The sequence below is a fragment of the Electrophorus electricus genome, chromosome 7 (assembly GCF_013358815.1).
Source record: "Electrophorus electricus isolate fEleEle1 chromosome 7, fEleEle1.pri, whole genome shotgun sequence".
Lineage (NCBI taxonomy): Eukaryota > Metazoa > Chordata > Actinopteri > Gymnotiformes > Gymnotidae > Electrophorus > Electrophorus electricus.
Genome location: NC_049541.1, coordinates 22,387,265 through 22,406,232, shown reverse-complemented (window position 1 = coordinate 22,406,232; position 18,968 = coordinate 22,387,265). Strand labels below are relative to the sequence as shown.

The 18,968-nt window shown below is 42.1% G+C and overlaps 1 protein-coding gene across 9 annotated transcripts in view; it reads right to left on the bottom strand.

Moving 5' to 3' along the window:
• plekha5 (pleckstrin homology domain containing, family A member 5) overlaps positions 1-18,968 on the bottom strand; it is a 107,963-nt gene that overhangs the window by 43,242 nt on the left and 45,753 nt on the right. For 8 of the 9 annotated variants that reach the window (XM_035528276.1, XM_035528279.1, XM_035528280.1 and 5 more), the window contains exon 4: positions 1,461-1,544. In XM_035528276.1, the coding sequence (XP_035384169.1) occupies positions 1,461-1,544 (84 nt within the window). Of the gene's footprint in view, positions 1-1,460; positions 1,545-10,187; positions 10,387-18,968 lie in introns of those variants that run through there. The other variant, XM_027025618.2, reaches the window with a different exon arrangement.

Sequence of the window (18,968 nt, the reverse complement as noted above, 5' to 3'; positions counted from 1 at the left end):
TTATCTATCTCCCTACACCTACACCTTATCTATGTCCCTACACCTACACCATATCTATGTCCCTACACCTACACCATATCTATCTCCCTACACCTACACCATATCTATCTCCCTACACCTACACCTTATCTATCTCCCTACACCTACACCATATCTATCTCCCTACACCTACACCTTATCTATGTCCCTACACCTACACCATATCTATGTCCCTACACCTACACCATATCTATCTCCCTACACCTACACCATATCTATCTCCCTACACCTACACCTTATCTATCTCCCTACACCTACACCATATCTATCTCCCTACACCTGCACCATATCTATCTCCCTACACCTGCACCATATCTATCTCCCTACACCTGCACCATATCTATCTCCCTACACCTACACCTTATCTATCTCCCTACACCTACACCTTATCTATCTCCCTACACCTACACCTTATCTATCTCCCTACACCTACACCATATCTATCTCCCTACACCTACACCATATCTATCTCCCTACACCTGCACCATATCTATCTCCCTACACCTGCACCATATCTATCTCCCTACACCTGCACCATATCTATCTCCCTACACCTACACCTTATCTATCTCCCTACACCTACACCATATATCTATCTCCCTACGCCTACACCTACACCATATCCATCTCCCTTCATCTACATTCACTCTCTTCTGTTTCCTTCTTTTTGTAGTATGACTGCATCATACACGGTTCTGTAATAGCAGACCAGGCAAGGTGGATGCAGGTTTTAACACCTTTCAGTCTAACACACACACACACACACACACACACACACACACACACACCACTAACATTCTCACATTCTGTATCACCACTCATTTTTACATGCTGTAGTGCTATTTGAAGAAGGTTGGAGGTGGCAGAGGTTGAAACAGTGAAAGGAAAAAATTTGAAGAACAATTTCCAATTTTTGTCTCTTTTGTGTCTGCCATCTTGTTCCAGTAGAAATTCAAACAGAGGCCCTGCATCCTTCTTCCGTATCCACTAGAGATGTGAAAACTACCCACAGAGGGACAGCGGGGCTTTTTACATGAATCTGCTTCTGCTTCTTTATTTCAATTTTAGGCATCAAAGTATCAAAGTCAATATTTATGTTTCTGTTAGAAACAAAAATCTCAAAGACCATGAAAATAAAATTTTCAAACAGGTTTCACCCAACGTTTGGGTGGTACGGTAACTGGTTTACGAGAGAAATGACTCAAGATAAACTGTTTTCTCATATACTATTTTTTACATTTTCAGTCACTACTAAATGTAGTTCATGTATGAGTAAATGTAGCACTGAATGTAGTTCACAGCTGAATACTGGGAATGAAGTCACTGCACTAAATACACACACCAAACATGCTTTGTGGTGTTTATATAAAAACAGGTTTATATGAAAACAGAAAATTGTTTTACAAAGAGAAATGACTTACTGTTCGTTCACGACAAAGATGCAGTTGTCTTGTGAGGGTGTACCAGAGACAGGATGCTTACATGTCACCTTCCGTTCATTGTGACTGAGATAGAGAGAGAGGGAGAGAGACAGAGTATTTCAAATAGCTGCTAATATTTTGTTACACACACACACACTTAACACACTTCCAATAAACTACACACTAAAATTCAGCTAGACATTCCACTCAACGACCATGAACAGATATTTATCAGAACACTAAAAGCTGGAACCATGCGGGGACGATGAGACAGCACGCCTGTCTGTGATGATAATTAACCAAATAAGAGAAAAGAGGAACCATTCTGACATTAAATAAAATTAATCTAAATGGGACAAAACAAATAAAAAAACACAAACTTCATACATGGCGTTAAAGTTCACAATGGGGTTAGATTTCACAGATGGGGTTAATCTAAAGATCAGTCTGATGGATGTATCTTTCTTCAGTATACACTTACACATTTTGACACAGTTTTGCTGAAATAGATTGAAATGTATTGAAAATCTATGCCACAAAGTATTAAACAGACTACATTATTAAACAGACACTTAAATATATAAATAGGGTTAAGGTTAGGGTAGTGTGTATGACTTACTGATCAAATGTATGAAATTCTCACATGAATCAGAAATTCACAAATTGTTTAATTAAAATGAATCTATACTAATTTAATATCTTGCATGTACACGTTGCGTTACCCTTAACCGAAACAGGCAAAATGAAACAGACAAAAATGACCAGGGATCATACTCTAGATACTACTGCATGACTGATGCTGCTATGAACTACCCCACACTGCCCCGCACTGAGCTGTAAATATGAGAGAGAATAAGGTGGACACTTCTCCACCTCACAACCGTGCACATGCAAGGCTAATTTGAAGCCATCAGAGGGCTTTATAACTGTGGTAGTGGCATCATTACGCCCACTCACACACTGCCTCACACTACCCCACACTGGTAGTGGTGTCATTATGCCCACTCACACACTACCTCACACTATCCCATGCTGGTAGTGGCGTCATTACGCCCACTCACACACTACCCCACACTGCTAGTGGCCTCATTACGCCCATTCACACACTGGTCCACAGTCTCAGAGATTTCCACAACTACTAAGCACCCTTCAGGCCAGTCATAAACTCCTGCTATAAACTGCAGACTAGATTGGGTACGTTCTACTGATCATATGTGATTGACGCAATGCATCGTAAGAAAACAAACTATCTGTTTTCAGCACACAGCAGCTCGCGGGACCTCCGTGGCAGAAGCTTACAGCAAGGTCATTTTTCTACCCATCTCACTGCATGGAATCTGTCAGTTTGAGTCACAAATCACAAATGTGAAAGGCACTTAGTTACAAAAGGTCTGAAAACGGTTTAATAGATGTGTGGGAAATAATTCAGTGAGAAAAGTTTATTATTCATTGTGCAGACCAGATATGTTCTTTCGTTTCCCCTCCATTAACACTTTTCTTGCAAAGGATAAATTAATTGAATCATTAAGGACAGTATACAATGTTTTGTTTCTAAAAACACACTAACAGGTTGTTTATCCAAACAAAAACGGACCATCATTAATGCCGTTCCCTTTAATTGTGATTCACACTGACAACAAACCAGCAGAGATTAAAATCACCTTAATCGGTATGTAAGCAATAGCCAAAACGTGTTTCTGTGTGTGTGTGTGTGTGTGTGTGTGTGTGTGTGTGTGTGTGTGTGTGTGTGTGTGTGTGTGTGCGTGCGTGCGTGCGTGTGCGTTTACGTGTGGTGACGATGGCACTGCTTTTGTGGCAATCTGCTCCCTGAAAGTCTGCCAACACCAGCCCAACACACCAGGCAGAGAAACGTTCATCATGGAGAATAAAGAACAGAAACATTCCTGCAGCTCTTTTATGGGTTCGGGTTCATTCTGTTCCTTCTTGTGATCTTTAAAGCAGCTTTTTCACATGTCATGGTATGTGGAAAAATTAACAGCAGTGGTGAATATACTTCCCATTAGGACGACTTTCTGCTTACGTTACAATATACTTTTCCAGGTATGAAAGATTTTTGCAGAAAGTGAATGGGAGAAGTGTCAGAGAAGACCGAGCCTTGGGGAAAAGGGTTGAAGAGAAGAAACACAGTATATTTACCAGAGATGTAAAGAAACAGAGGCAGCTGACAGCAGTTCTGAATGGAGCCTTTTTAAAAAAACTGAATATTCTCAGCAAAATTGGTTGACGCAAGACTTTTGATTATTCTAAACATGAATCTGCAAAAATGTTACCTTTTTTTTCAAGAGATGCTTTTGACACAAGACAACATGGTGTTATGATTAATGCATGAAAGTAGTGCTGAAATACTGCCTAAGATATAAGGACATGATGACCTGTGTGTACCAAGGTTCTTCTCTACAGGACAGACCTCACTGAACCTGTGGAAATGGGCTATCAATCACATCAATCAGTCATATCAATCAATCACATCAATAAATATTGCCATCATTGCTGTTTCATAACCCTCTGCAATATCTGGAGTGGCCTGAGGACTTGATGGAAACATGTTTCCCATATAAACTGGATCCAAACATAGACCCAGTATGTTTAAATACTACAGTATGTTTCAGTACTACAATGAGGTCTTTGCAGGAATTGCAAACACACCAGATATTGTTTCTATCTCTGTGCCTCAAAAGAAAGTTTTAATTTTTTTAAAATATCATGCGCCTGTGATTTATTCTTAGAGCCATACAACAATGAACAACCATTTGCTACTGCAGAGTTTAGGATATGAATGCCATCTTCATGTGTTAGCCTTTAGCAGTCTTGGACAGACCTGCAGTGCGTGGACTTCATACTAGAGGCCTGCATAAGTGAAGTTTCATAAGTGAAACTGATTTTCTAGTTGTTACTTTCTCTGAACTCCCCAGTGACGTTATCTTGGGGGCTGCAGTTTTTTGCTGAGCGTGAATGTTCTCCCATCAGGTCTCACACAGAACCTCCCCAGACGTGGCGCACACACACTGGACTCCCATCAGCTCACGCCAAAGGGTTTCAACTGGGTTTAAGTCAGGGGTTCAGGGGTGGGGTTTAGGTCAGAGGTCTGGGGTGGCAAAAGCCCATTTTTAGGACCACTTATTTGTAGATTTGGAGATGACCAAATCTTTATATATACTTTAAATATTTGTACTGCTGGGATATTGGGTTAGGGTCTAGTCATGACCCAATCTTAGCTTCCTCCAGAGGCAGCCAGATTTCGGTTTTAAATCTCCTAGTACTTAAAGGAGCCCATGATCCCATGATCCCATGTAGCATGACGAGGTTCCACTGTGTCTGGAGCGAAAACAGCCTCAAGACACGTGTTGTCTTACAAGCAGGCTGATGTGGACGGATGAAGGGAGTTTGGCAGGTTTGGTGTAGAACCTCCTATTTAAACCCACAAGAAACAGGAAGCCATGGATGACCACTTAAGAGTTAAAGATTCATGTGACCTTAAATTAAAAGAGGAAAATAAAAATAGAATGGCGAGAGAAAGAATATATGTGCTTACACACACTTAGGAAGAGTTCAGAAATCAATATTTGGTGGAATAACCCTAATTTCCCCAAATCACAGCTCTGATGTGTCCTGGTTTGCTCTCCATCAGTTTTTCACACTGATCATTAATGAACTTTGGTTCAGTTGATCACAGAATCAGCACCTCATTAAGTAGATGTGTTGGAATTGAACAGGCACTGGAGCAGAACTGCTGTATGCATGTGGAGATGCTGATCTAAGAAACATCTGGACTGGTGTGTGTGTGTGTGTGTGTGTATCTGAACAGAAACACTACAAGTGTGGCCCCCTTTGGCATTCACCTCTTTAATCTTTTCAACAGTTGCCGTGGTGACTAAAACAAGTTGATGTGACAGAACAGCTAAATATAAAATGTTTTCTATTCCTTAAAAGGTTCAAGTGGAGACAAACAAGGTTTCAAACATTCAGACTTCAAATGACCTTTGACAAACGGAGGCGAAGGGAACGATGGTGCAGCGCTGAGTTCTAACCTTGTCCTAACCAAGTCCTAACCTAGTCCTAACCAAGTCCTAACCTAGTCCTAACCTAGTCCTAACCTAGTCCTAACTGAATCCTAACCTAGTCCTAATCTTTCTGAAAGTGCAGCAAAAGCAGCCGCCCAGTTTACCTTCCCCAGGGCTCAGGGCAGAGGTCACCACACAAGACTAGAGACCACCACACAAGGCCAGAGGTCACCACATATGCTATGCCACTGCTTCACAATCTGAAAGGCCTCCACACTGCACCCCCGGCAAGAGGCGTTTGATATCAGAGAGATCAAACTACATCAGCCTGTGTATGACAAGCCGCAGCAGGAGAAGGCGTCTCTGATGTCTGTTGACCGATCGGAGCCCCGCAGGCTTCTTTATGTTTGCACAGAAACATCACCAGCGGCAGAGAAACATCAGGTTAAAATACTGAGAACATCAATCCAACAATGAAACATTTCACACTAGAAATGTGCAAAGTTTTAGATGTACCTTAAGCTCAAATCAGTATTAGTCAGTAGGAATAAAACCAGTATTTAAAATGTCTTTGAGGCAGAAAGCAGCAGGGAACAGATGAATGCAAACTAAAAATAAATGGAAAGCTAACAGGAAACACAATACACAAGGAGAATGAAATAAAAATCAAAAAATAAAAGATCAGTAAGAAAAATGTGAGTTTAGAAGGACATTAAAAGGCCTTTATATAACATTAGTAAAGCACCTTTGAGCTGGTGTTAGTATAGCAGCTTTGACTCATAACTGTTTACCTCAGTCTTCATGTCATTCATGCAGTGTTTATTAAATAATTAAATGATTGCGTTAAACTGCAGACATAGATGAAAAATAGTGTAAAACTATCAACAAATCTAGCAGTGGTAGCTCAGTGGTTAAGGTACTAGAGTAGTAATCAGTAGGTTGCCAGTTCAAGCCCCCCCCGCCAAGTTGCCACAGTTGGGCCCCTGAGCAAGGCCCTTAACCCTCAATTACTATTATTATTGCGTTCAGTCATAATTGTATGTTGCTTTGGACAGAAGTGTCAGCTAAATGATGTAAACAGGTTATGGTTAAATGACCGGCAATTATGTCACAGTCTTCTTTAAATTCAACAGATGTGTTAGATAGTTAAGAACTGCTGAATATGTACCACAAACGAAGAATGTTTTAGAACATTCCTCTTTAAATATATAGTTCACAGTATAAAAACACAGCTAAACACCAACTAAAGCCGAAAGAAAAGTGCAACTCTGCTATTAGTAACATGAGGGGTCCATGTGAACTACCTACGGAAAGACTGAAGTTCTTTTTCACTGCTCAGATGTGAGGAGTTTAATCTACTGCATGATCAAAATGTAATTGAAAAGATTAATTCCACCATCAGAGGCTGACGACTTGTGAGTTACTAAGAGGTTCACAGTACTGACGCTGCTGAGAAGAACATGGAGAAACTCTGTACCTGCTGGTAGGTCTTGTGCTTTGTACTGCCATGTAACAGGACTAGGTGAGGACCATGACAGAACCTCTGAAATGTTTCAGGGTCACACAGAGTGTGTGAGACTCCCAGTCTCACGACCCTTTCCTCATCCTCCCAGTCCTGTCAGCTTGTCAATGATGTTGTAAATAAAACGCTTCCGGCTCCATCAAACCGAACACAGCAACGCCCACAAGGTAAACTCCACAGTAACCCACCTTCAAATACCATCTTACAACACTTCATAAGCACTTTCTATAAGCTAGTTCCAAGCTACATACAAAAACAGAATTTTCATTTCAACCTCCAACCTTCGCCATCTCCAATGAGACAGTGAGGAAAGAGCTAACCTTCAGAAACACAGTGATTCACCGAAATGACTGTGTGGGCGTTTCTAGTAGTAACGACAGCAGATGGCTGATGTAGTTTCAGCAAGCTGCGTTGATAATGACAAGGCAACGACTCTGTGGCAATCCCATTAACTTAGAACAAGAAAAAAAAAAGACAAGAACAGAAAAGGATGTGTATCTCAATCTTCTGCCACCATCTCAACGGGCGTCTGCCACTTGTAGCCTGACAAGATGCCTGGTGCTGCTCTACAGGGCCGTCCTCATCCCCTTGTCCTCTATCGTGGGTCCTTCCTCATCCCCTCGTCCTCTATCGTGGGTTCGTCTTCATCCCCTCGTCCTCTATCGTGTGTCCGTCCTCATCCCCTCGTCCTCTATCGTGGGTCCTTCCTCATCCCCTCGTCCTCTATCGTGGGTTCGTCTTCATCCCCTCGTCCTCTATCGTGTTTCCGTCCTCATCCCCTCGTCCTCTATCGTGGGTCCGTCCTCATCCCCTCGTCCTCTATCGTCGGTCCTTCCTCATCCCCTCGTCCTCTATCGTGGGTCCGTCCTCATCCCCTCGTCCTCTATCGTGGGTCCGTCCTCATCCCCTCGTCCTCTATCGTGGGTCCGTCCTCATCCCCTCGTCCTCTATCGTGGGTCCGTCTTCATCCCCTCGTCCTCTATCGTGTGTCCGTCCTCATCCCCTCGTCCTCTATCGTGGGTCCTTCCTCATCCCCTCGTCCTCTATCGTGGGTTCGTCTTCATCCCCTCGTCCTCTATCGTGTTTCCGTCCTCATCCCCTCGTCCTCTATCGTGGGTCCGTCCTCATCCCCTCGTCCTCTATCGTCGGTCCTTCCTCATCCCCTCGTCCTCTATCGTGGGTCCGTCTTCATCCCCTCGTCCTCTATCGTGGGTCCGTCCTCATCCCCTCGTCCTCTATCGTGGGTCCGTCCTCATCCCCTCGTCCTCTATCGTGGGTCCGTCCTCATCCCCTCGTCCTCTATCCTGAGCCCGTTTCATCCCCTCGTCCTACAACGTGTGTCCTTCCTCATCCCCTCGTCCTCTACCATAGGTCCTTCCTCATCCTCTCGTCCATGATTTGTCATCACACACATCTCACTACAGTGTGATCTGAGACTCTTGCTGTCTGATAAAAGGGGCCATTCCCACAAACACAGAGATCCAACAGTGGGGGTCGGGTGTGTGTGGAGGGGGACAGGGGTAAGCAGTATCAGACTTGTTACTATTTTGTTAGGAATTTGCTTCTACACTTATTTAAAGACAATTTGAACTAGGTTGACCTGCCATGAAAAGAGGCCCAATTCTTTTACCCCACTAATGGGCCTAAGATAAGAATAAAATGTCATTTTGATAGAATCTCAGACTGCAGGACGAATTAGAGGAATTCTCTACGGAAACAGGAGAATGAACAAAAAATGCCTACCACAGAACATTCTGTCATGGCAGGATATTTTAGTGTATTTGGTAACAGGATTCATTAAGGCAGTATGATATTAAGGAAGTATGACAATAAGACTGGCAGCTAAATGAGAATTAATGTAACTGGTGCACATGAAAGATCCATCATCAGCACCATAGAGGGTCCAGGGGAGGTGTGGTCCTCAGAAACCACGTTAGAAAGGCATGGGTGAAGCAGGATGAACTCAAACACACTCACTATTTAGGCCCCACGCAATGACATCACGGGCATCTGTGAATGCCACAGGTTCCTGGACATGTTATGTGGGCTGTATGCTGGATTCTGCCCAAATGTCACAGGCCTTATGGAGTCAAATACTGTAACGCATATCCAAAGTCTTCTCCATTTTACAGCTGTTTATGAATCATTACTGGCATCTGTGAAGACACCACAGGGAAATGACCCAGACACTCCTCAGAAAGGGAAGCGTGGTTTACATCTTGTGGAATTTAAAGGTTATATGTTCTACATTCCCAAATGCCAATACAACAACACTCAATAACAGCGCTGAAGAGAAAATCAATTGCATGCAGGCAGCAACATCTGACATCTATAGCAACATCTGACATGATAATTAAACTTAGCAATGACAGCTTGTGGGAATAAGTCCAAAGGAACTGAATTTATATGACCTATAAAAACCTTCAGTAGCTTTAATCTGGTTACTTGTAGACCTTTAAGCATCTCATTACAAAAATAAAAACTGCAAAAGGCAGATATTGAATTCTGCCAAAAGAGCTTTAATGTTCAGACTGTCAAAACAAAAGGAAAACAACCTTCATTGGGCGTCTTTAACAGGGACCTGCTTTGACAAGCTTCCCGATCTTTAGCTCCTATAGCAGAGATAACGGGCTACATCTGTGGATATTTATGCCTTTTGTGAAATGAAAGTTTGAATTTTATGCCAAGCAGATGGACTTGTGCAGAAAAGCTCCAGACTCCAGCCTGTGGGACACAGACTCTCACTGCAGTCGGGCTGCAGCCTGGCGACAGGCAAGACACACAATCCACTTCTCTACTGATACTTCTCAACTTTTCAAATCACAATGACACATTGAGACAATATTAAATCCTGAAACAACAGTTCATATTTAAGCGTCACTTTCTACTAGGTCAGGTGCAAGTACAAGAGCACACTGACAGGTGAACATGGAGGGGAAGAATGAAGGGAGAGAGAGAGAGAGAGAGAGAGAGAATAAAAACCCACAGAGACAACTCGTTATCTCAATGCGCCATTTCACGCAAGCAGTAGGATACATAACAGTACTTTTCCAGTGAGGCATTACAAGCCAAAATTAAACAAATATGCACAAACTAAACCAACTCAGCAGGAGCGCGTAGATTACCAAACCTGCACCCTGCCCGTCGCAGACACGCGCAATCGAAAAGAAAGAAATGCATCACCCTTAAATCCAGACGACGACCACAAACCGGCGCTGGACGAGCCGACATTCCGCATCGGAAATAAGCGCTAGTGAAGAATCGGCTCCATCTCCTACTGCATCTCCTCGGGTCTGAACGCGTGCAGGGAACGTAGCTCAAACGGAGACAGCTCGCGCTTCTGCTGGCGCATCGAATTGTGCTTCCGACTGGGAATGACTCCCTCGCGTGCGTTCACGCAGCCTTCAACACTGGAAGTAAGCAGTTACATCACAGTGCACGCGAGGTGGTCCACGAGCTGTTCTAATAAGCACAAGCGAAGAGCGTTTCATTCACACGAGCACATCGGTACATGTAACAAATACAGTGAAATTCGAGCCTTACACAAACACGTACACTCTCTCTCTTGATAGATAGATAGATAGATAGATAGATAGATAGATAGATAGATAGATAGATAGATAGATAGATAGATAGATAGATAGATAGATAGATAGATAGAGTGCGTGTTTGTGTAAGGCTGTATCGAAACGTATATACACACACACACACACACACACACACACACACACACACACACACACACACACACACTAACCCTAAGGTCTACTGAGACCCGATTCCACTCTGTTCCTTCTTCAAGGCTCTGAGTGTAGCAGATCCCTGGATCACTATCCCCGAGAACCTTCATCTCTGTAAACCTTCTCCTACAGCTCTCATCCTGACTTATGGATTTATTGCAGCACTGTGGTCTATTCATTCGTCCTGTTTTAATTTTACTACGTGAAATCTATTATGTTTATTTTTATTATTATTATTTTCCTCACATATTGAACCTTTGTTTTATGTACAGTGACCTTGCATATCTCGAAAGGCACTTAATAAATAAAATGTTATTATTCGATTCATTGCTCTGAATTTAGGATAATTCCACAAGCCAAGTCAGCTCTTTAACTTAACACTGTCCATTTAATAACATCCAATCAAAACCCACTTAGCCTATATTTCTCTTTCTTGATGATCTTTCTTCATTGTTTAAGATAGACCTTATATATTGTGCACTTTTAGGTATCAGCATTCATCCCTGTATTCTACAGTATTCTAGTTCATTGGTGTGTTTAATTCTAACCTACTGTACTTGGATATATTCTATGAGTAAATGCCAAAGCAATTTTGTAAGTTGCTCTGGATAAGAGCGTCTGCTAAATGACACAAATGTAAATGATGTGAAGGGTCTGTGTGACCTGTGAGAGTAGGTAGAGGGTAATCATAATTAAGACCTTCTCCCTCTGACTCACTGTTTCTGCTAGGAGTACAGCTGTAGAATATAGGCTTAAAGAGCTTTATATGATAGCAGAACATACTGACATATATTTGATGGTTGGATAGCTACACATCACCCTTATGTGGCTGGATGGCTACTTATCAGCCCTTATGTGTTTTAGTACTGGCACTAATCTCATAGACTTTTAATAACATCACTGGTATCTCCTGCAGTTCAAATACCTGGAAAAGAGGTACACGCATAATATCTGAAATCATGAACATCCTACTGCACATACCAGAGGGAGGGAGGGAGGGATGGATGGATGGATAGAAAGAGAGGAACAGAGTCTTTTAAATAGCTGTTATGTTTTGTTCTTGTGAGATGTACATCACTGAACATGCTTATGAACTATTGTTAGAGAGAGAGGAGAGAAAGGGAGACAGAGAGAGAGAGAGAGAGAGAGAGAGAGAGAAGGAGAGAGCAAGAGGGAGAGAGAGAGAGGGAGAGGGAGAAAGAGAGAGCGGAGAGAAAGAGAGCGAGAGGGAGAGAGCCACCTGGCAGGGTCTGTGGCTGTCAGTGTGTGTGACCAGTGATTGGCAGAGCTGTGAGAACACATCTAGATTTGCACATTCTCAACAAATGTCCTGTAAAATCGAAATATGCCACTGAGAATCACACAGGTAGAGGAAGCAGACACACTAACCCATACAGTGTACGCACTGTGCCTTTGGGACAACCAGACTGGTGTCTGTCACGCCTTCGACACACCTGGCTTGTTTGGGAATGCAAATAGAATGTTGGATGTATGTTGCCAAGGTAACCAGTTGCAGGCAGAGAATATCTTGTGTGTCTTTTTAAGGATGGAGGAAGAGGTAGTTAGTGTAAGAGACCACACAGACAATACAGAGCTCGATTAAAAAAGATGAGTACAATATAAAATGAAAACACAGAAATAGCTGAAATAATTATTATTGAAATGACAATCACATGAAGTGCAATTAAATATACTGATATACCAAAAATGAACAGATATTAAAAGTAAACCTGAGTTGTTTCACATGGCTAATTTCCAAACAATCTGTTTAAACTTTTCTTGCTGGGCATCAAGGTTTCACTGATTTCAGAGCAGAGCAAAAGCGCTTTTCATTACCAGTGAACATAATGATCTGTAATAAAGCACCAAACTCACTGTATTCCGCCAGTATTGGCTATGTAGCACCTCATTACCATTGAACTGAGAATAAACTCATCAATTCTGCTGTTTGCTACATGTGGTAGACACATGTATGCATTACTAGAGGAGCAGAGTGAGCTAGTGCACTGGTGTGTGTGCATGTGTGTGTGTGTTTATGTGAGGGTAATGCTGCCTCAGGGATACTTTACAGCAGCTCACATCAAAACAGGTTTTTACAGATGCACTCTTCAACTTGTAATTCAGAATAATGGTAAAATAATAAATAATAAAGCACAGAGCCATTGGGGGTGAGACTGAGGATCCGGTTTTCTTCTCTAGAGCTTGGCTATATAGACACGTTTGAAAAACTGACATGATGATGGAAACATTACATTTTGAATTAGGGTGATGTTTGTTGTGCATAAAAATATTGTCAAATATTGCCAGCATAAGTAGTGACAACTACAAAAAAAATGTATTTATATAAAACAATCAAGCAAAGAACATCTCTGATACAAAAATATAAATAGTATAATGCAGAATTTATATTTATAATATAAACCTATAATAAAAACATCTATAATAAAAAAACCTAACAAACATCAACATTAAGGTGTATAAGATGCCTTAAACTGCAGACCTTAAACTGCACTGCTGTATAGTTTTAGCAAAGAAAAAAACATTTAACTAGTGATTTTTAGATACTCAGAGTTTCTCATTATTTAAAATTGCTTTTCCACAAAAGCTCAGCTAGTGAACTCAAAGACGAGATCAGAACAAAAGATGCACTGCAATGGAATTCACTACACCAGTGCTACTTGGTTATGTTCATACATCGGTTATGTTCATACATCAATGACAGACTACTACTGTAAGGCTGTTGATGTGAAACACTAGACAATAGTCTAGAGTAAAATGTGCCACCACGTCCAACTGGCAGGTGGAGGAAGCAGGCAGACCCAGAGACCAGAAGGGCTTGTCAGCATTGCTGTGCTCTGATGTTAGACCATGAGGTTGAGGAAAAACCTGAATTCTAGACAACCAAACACATCATAACAGTACAAAGTTCCACCAAGGCACAGTGACCCCGCAGCTAAAGTAAATGTTGCTGTCATTAACTGATGGCATTTTGTAAAATACAAGGCAGGTACAGAAGAAAGAAGATGAATGGGCTGTTTGAGACAGGAACAGATCCTTGTGAAAATATACAGAACCTGTTGAGCTTTTTATCCCCAGGAAACAGATTACAGTGGTGTCTTCAAAGAGGCCCACCTCATGCTGTAAGAGCTGACTGAGCTAAGTGTGTGGGGCCAAAACGGACACTGTGATGACTCACTGAGACTCAGCACTATGACAGCTGACTGAGACTCAACATTGTGATTACTGACTGAGACACAAAGCTGATAGCAAACTGAGACTCAACACTATAATAGCTGACTGTGATTCAATACTATGATAGCTGACTGTGATTCAATACTATGATAGCTGACTGAGACTCAGTACTATGATAGCTGAGACTCAACACTATAAGTGACAGATTCAATACTATGAGAGCTGACTGAGACTTAACACTACAACTGACTGAGACTCAACATTATAATGACTGACTGACGGTCCGAATTGATGTCAGTGATGATTGAATGAGACTGTTGCATTCTCTCTTGAGTCTTGGTGTTTAAGTTTTTTTCCTTAATTCTGCACAGGGGGGTTTCCTTGCCACTGCCTTGCTCATTAGGCCTGGACCGAAACGCTTATAAACCTGGTTAGTGATAAAAAGTGCGATATAAATACCCTTGACTTGATTACACTGTGATGACTGACTGAGACTCAACACTGATGACTGACTGAGACAACACTGGGATAGTTGACTGAGACGCAACACTGATAACTGACAGAGACTCAACACTTATGACTGTCTGAGACTCAACACTGGGATAGCTGACTGAGACTCAACACTGGGATAGCTGTCTGAGATTCAACACTGGGATAGCTGTCTGAGACTCAACACTGGGATAGCTGACAGACTCAACACTGATGACTGACTGAGACAACACTGGGATAGTTGACTGAGACGCAACACTGATAACTGACTGACACTCAACACTGATAACTGACAGAGACTCAACACTGATAACTGACAGAGACTCAACACTGATGACTGAGACTCAACACTGGGATAGCTGTCTGAGACTCAACACTGGGATAGCTGTCTGAGACTCAACACTGGGATAGCTGACTGAGACTCAACACTGATGACTGACTGAGACAACACTGGGATAGCTGACTGAGACTCAACACTGGGATAGCTGACTGAGACTCAACACTGGGATAGCTGACTGAGACTTAACATTGATGACTGACTGAGACTCAACACTGATGACTGACTGAGACTCAACACTGATGACTGACTGAGACTCAACACTGATGACTGACTGAGACTCAACACTGGGATAGCTGACTGAGACTCAACACTAGGATAGCTGTCTGAGACTCAACACTGGGATAGCTGACTGAGACTCAACACTGATGACTGACTGAGACAACACTGGGATAGTTGACTGAGACGCAACACTGATAACTGACTGAGACTCAACACTGATAACTGACAGAGACTCAACACTGATAACTGACAGAGACTCAACACTGATGACTGAGACTCAACACTGGGATAGCTGTCTGAGACTCAACACTGGGATAGCTGTCTGAGACTCAACACTGGGATAGCTGACAGACTCAACACTGATGACTGACTGAGACAACACTGGGATAGCTGACTGAGACTCAACACTGGGATAGCTGACTGAGACTCAACACTGGGATAGCTGACTGAGACTTAACATTGATGACTGACTGAGACTCAACACTGATGACTGACTGAGACTCAACACTGATGACTGACTGAGACTCAACACTGATGACTGACTGAGACTCAACACTGGGATAGCTGACTGAGACTCAACACTAGGATAGCTGTCTGAGACTCAACACTGGGATAGCTGACTGAGACTCAACACTGGGATAGCTGACTGAGACTCAACACTGATGGCTGACTGAGACTGAGACTTGAGCCTCTGATAACCCTTGCAGGGCTGCCAGCAGTCAGTGGTATAGCAACAGTAATTGAGCAGAAGTTTCTTATACTAAAGAGTACAGAATCTGAATTATTAATATGAATTAATAATCTGAATCTGAATGATTAATACACCTGCTTCTCCAGAAGCTCTGCTCAAAGTAACTGGTTATAACTATATCAACGCACAATCTCTTTGGACTAAATAAAATTATATATTAAAATGTGATGATGGTCTTCACTGTATATCACTATTCATACCTTCAAAATAGGACAAAATACTGTGTACATACCATTATATAGAGCACAGATGTGCACTACTATATAGAGCACTGGAGTGTTCTAGTATATAATGGAAACCTTACTAACACAATACACAACTATTCCTATAGAAGGAATATACAAATCTTTAAAATGGGCCTCTGATTAACAGGAAAAGGCAGAAATACAGAATCAAGATTCAGAAAAACAGGAAACCTGCACCTGCAGAGTAAGTCATGTGCACACAGAACTCCATTTATACAGTACGACAGTCAGCATGCCAATACACACAGAATGTGCCTGCAGTACAAAAGGTGCTTGCAGTAAATATGAGACATGAGCTACCACAAGGCAACATGACAGACATTACAGAACCAGAAACAAGGGGGTGTGGGCACAGGGTCTGCCACCTTAGCAAGCTGCACCACCCTAGCGAGCTGCACCACCCTAGCGAGCTGCACCTTTTGCAGGATTTCACCCCATGGGTTCAGTATGACACAGTGCCACTGCTGGATCTGATAGATTTTGATATAATAACAACCTCCCCAACTGCAGCCCAACACCATTATGATTAGCAGTCTGTCACTGGCCACTGGCTCATACTCTACCAGGTCTTACTCCTACCACAGCCAAGTTCATTGGTGATCTACACTGTTTGTCAACTCTCATATTTCCAACTCAGAGCTGTTAAATGCAGTTAGGGTGTCTATATCTGCTGAGGTTTGTATTCAGTCTTTCGTGTAAATTGCTGTGTGGATAGATGGAAAAGAAAAAACAATAAACTGATCACTGTGAGCTGTGATGACTAATCACTGCGATAACTGATCACTGTAGTGACCGATCACAGTTTGATGTCCTGTCTCATTTAATCTCACTCAACATATCTTTTCAGTTGCAAAACAAGGCAGTATTGGTAAAACAGACCATTAGATATTACACCATTAGACACCACACTATTACACTATTACACAATACACCAATAGACAATGGACTATTACACAATACACCATTAGACAATAGACTATCACACAATACACCATTAGACAATACACTTTTAGACAGGCTATACCCAACACTCTCATATATCTATTCTTTTGCTCTGTACGGAATGTACTGCTTTGTTTGCATATTTCAAAACTCGGCTTCCTTTCAGATGGAGGGCACAGCTTTGCAGTAAATGTCATGACATCATTCACACTAATCCATTCAGCTGTTCAGCCATGCTCACTGCTCTTCTCAGTTACCTGCATTTGTTCTGTGTGCACTGCGGTGAGAATCCACATCCTGTGGGAAGGAGACCACTGTCTGTATGGGTGCTGCAGCCCGTGTGACACCCACACAGAACAGACGACGCCTGGGCATGAGTCACACTGAACATGTGAGCCTCACTTTCATGCCATACATTATGCCCTTCAAAACAGCATTTCTGGAACTGCGTTTCTGTTTCCAGTTGTTTATACACAAGTTTCCAAAGTTACATTCTTAACTATGCACCATACCCATTTGGCAAAATTCTAAACACAATAGTTCATTTCTGACTCCAAAACCACAACCTCCATATAACAACTAAACTGTTTTATGATGCCTTATAACGTAACACTACCAGCAAGCAGAGCTTGAGTAAAGCAGGTAAACAAATACCACAAATACCAATAAGCAGGTAAACAAATACCAGAAATAGTAATTTCCACAGAACACAGAGTGTAGAAAAAAGTATCTTAAAGTACATCTACAGTGGATTCAGAGACATCTACAGTGGATTCAGAGACATCTACAGTGGATTCATACTCAGACCTCTTTGCTTGGTGCACTTTATTTGCTGGGGATTTTATTTTAAATTGATATAATTGCCACTGTTAAACAATCAATCTATACTTAGTTACCCACAATGACAAGGTAAAAACAAGATTTGCACCCTTGGTCTTGGGTGGTTTGTCCCACTCTTTATGGCAGATCCTTCAAGCTGCGTCAGATTGCAGGGTGAGTGTCTGGGTTTTACTGGACCACTCCAGAACATTTACACACTTTCCCTAAAACCTCTCCAGTGATGTCTGGCCGTAAGATTTGGTTCACTGTCATCTTGAAAGATAAACTGTCACTCCAGTCTTTATATGTTAAAAATATAAAGGGTTAAAGGGCATCAGATAGCCATAAGACTAACCCTAAACCCCAGGGTTAAGGGGCAGCAGGTAGCCCACACCCAGGGGTCTACCATATTTAAATATTGTGCTGTTTTAAATGGGTAAAGTTAATTCAGAATGTTAACTACGAAATAAATATCACATAAAACAGCAATAAGACAATGACAAGATAATTGTGTTTAATAATGTCCACAGCATTCCACTATTGCAAAAATATATATATTTTTGTGTGTATAAATATGCATGTAACATTCAGATGAGCATGCCAGGATTGCAAGGTTAACGAGACTTAAACTGATGCTTTTAACCAACTATCAAACATGAAAAGCATAAGCACACAAAAGCACTTCCTGTACTGAAAAGCATCAAACAGCTGCACTGTTCTCCCCTCCATCCTGGTAATGTATATGGAGGTACGAGCAGAGCAGCATTTACGGTGTGAACCATCTCCGAGGGCTCCGGCATGTGCCGGGATGGAGAGTGTTTCTCTGAGCTGTCTGATCCAGATCTTACATAAGGTGACCTCCTCAAACAGGATTAGAGTTTAAGCAGGCCTCCAGGCACCCTCAAACTTTCATGCTTCTAAAAGCTGAGAGAGTGTGTTTGTGTGTGTGTGCTTGAGTGTGTTTGTGTGTTTCTGTGTGTGTGTGCACGTGCATGTTTCTGTGTATGTATGTGTGTTTATGTGTGTGTATGTTTGTGTGTGTGTGGGGCGGGGGGTGCCCCGCACTGCTCCAAAGGTCTGGGTCAACTCTCCTTTCAAACATTCTAACACCTTAACGAGGCACTGCAGCACTGCACATACACAATGTGTAACACCGCCACAGATAGAAACACAGCATGCCCAAGAACTAAGATACTCCATATGAGGGATATACCATACAGATGAGCT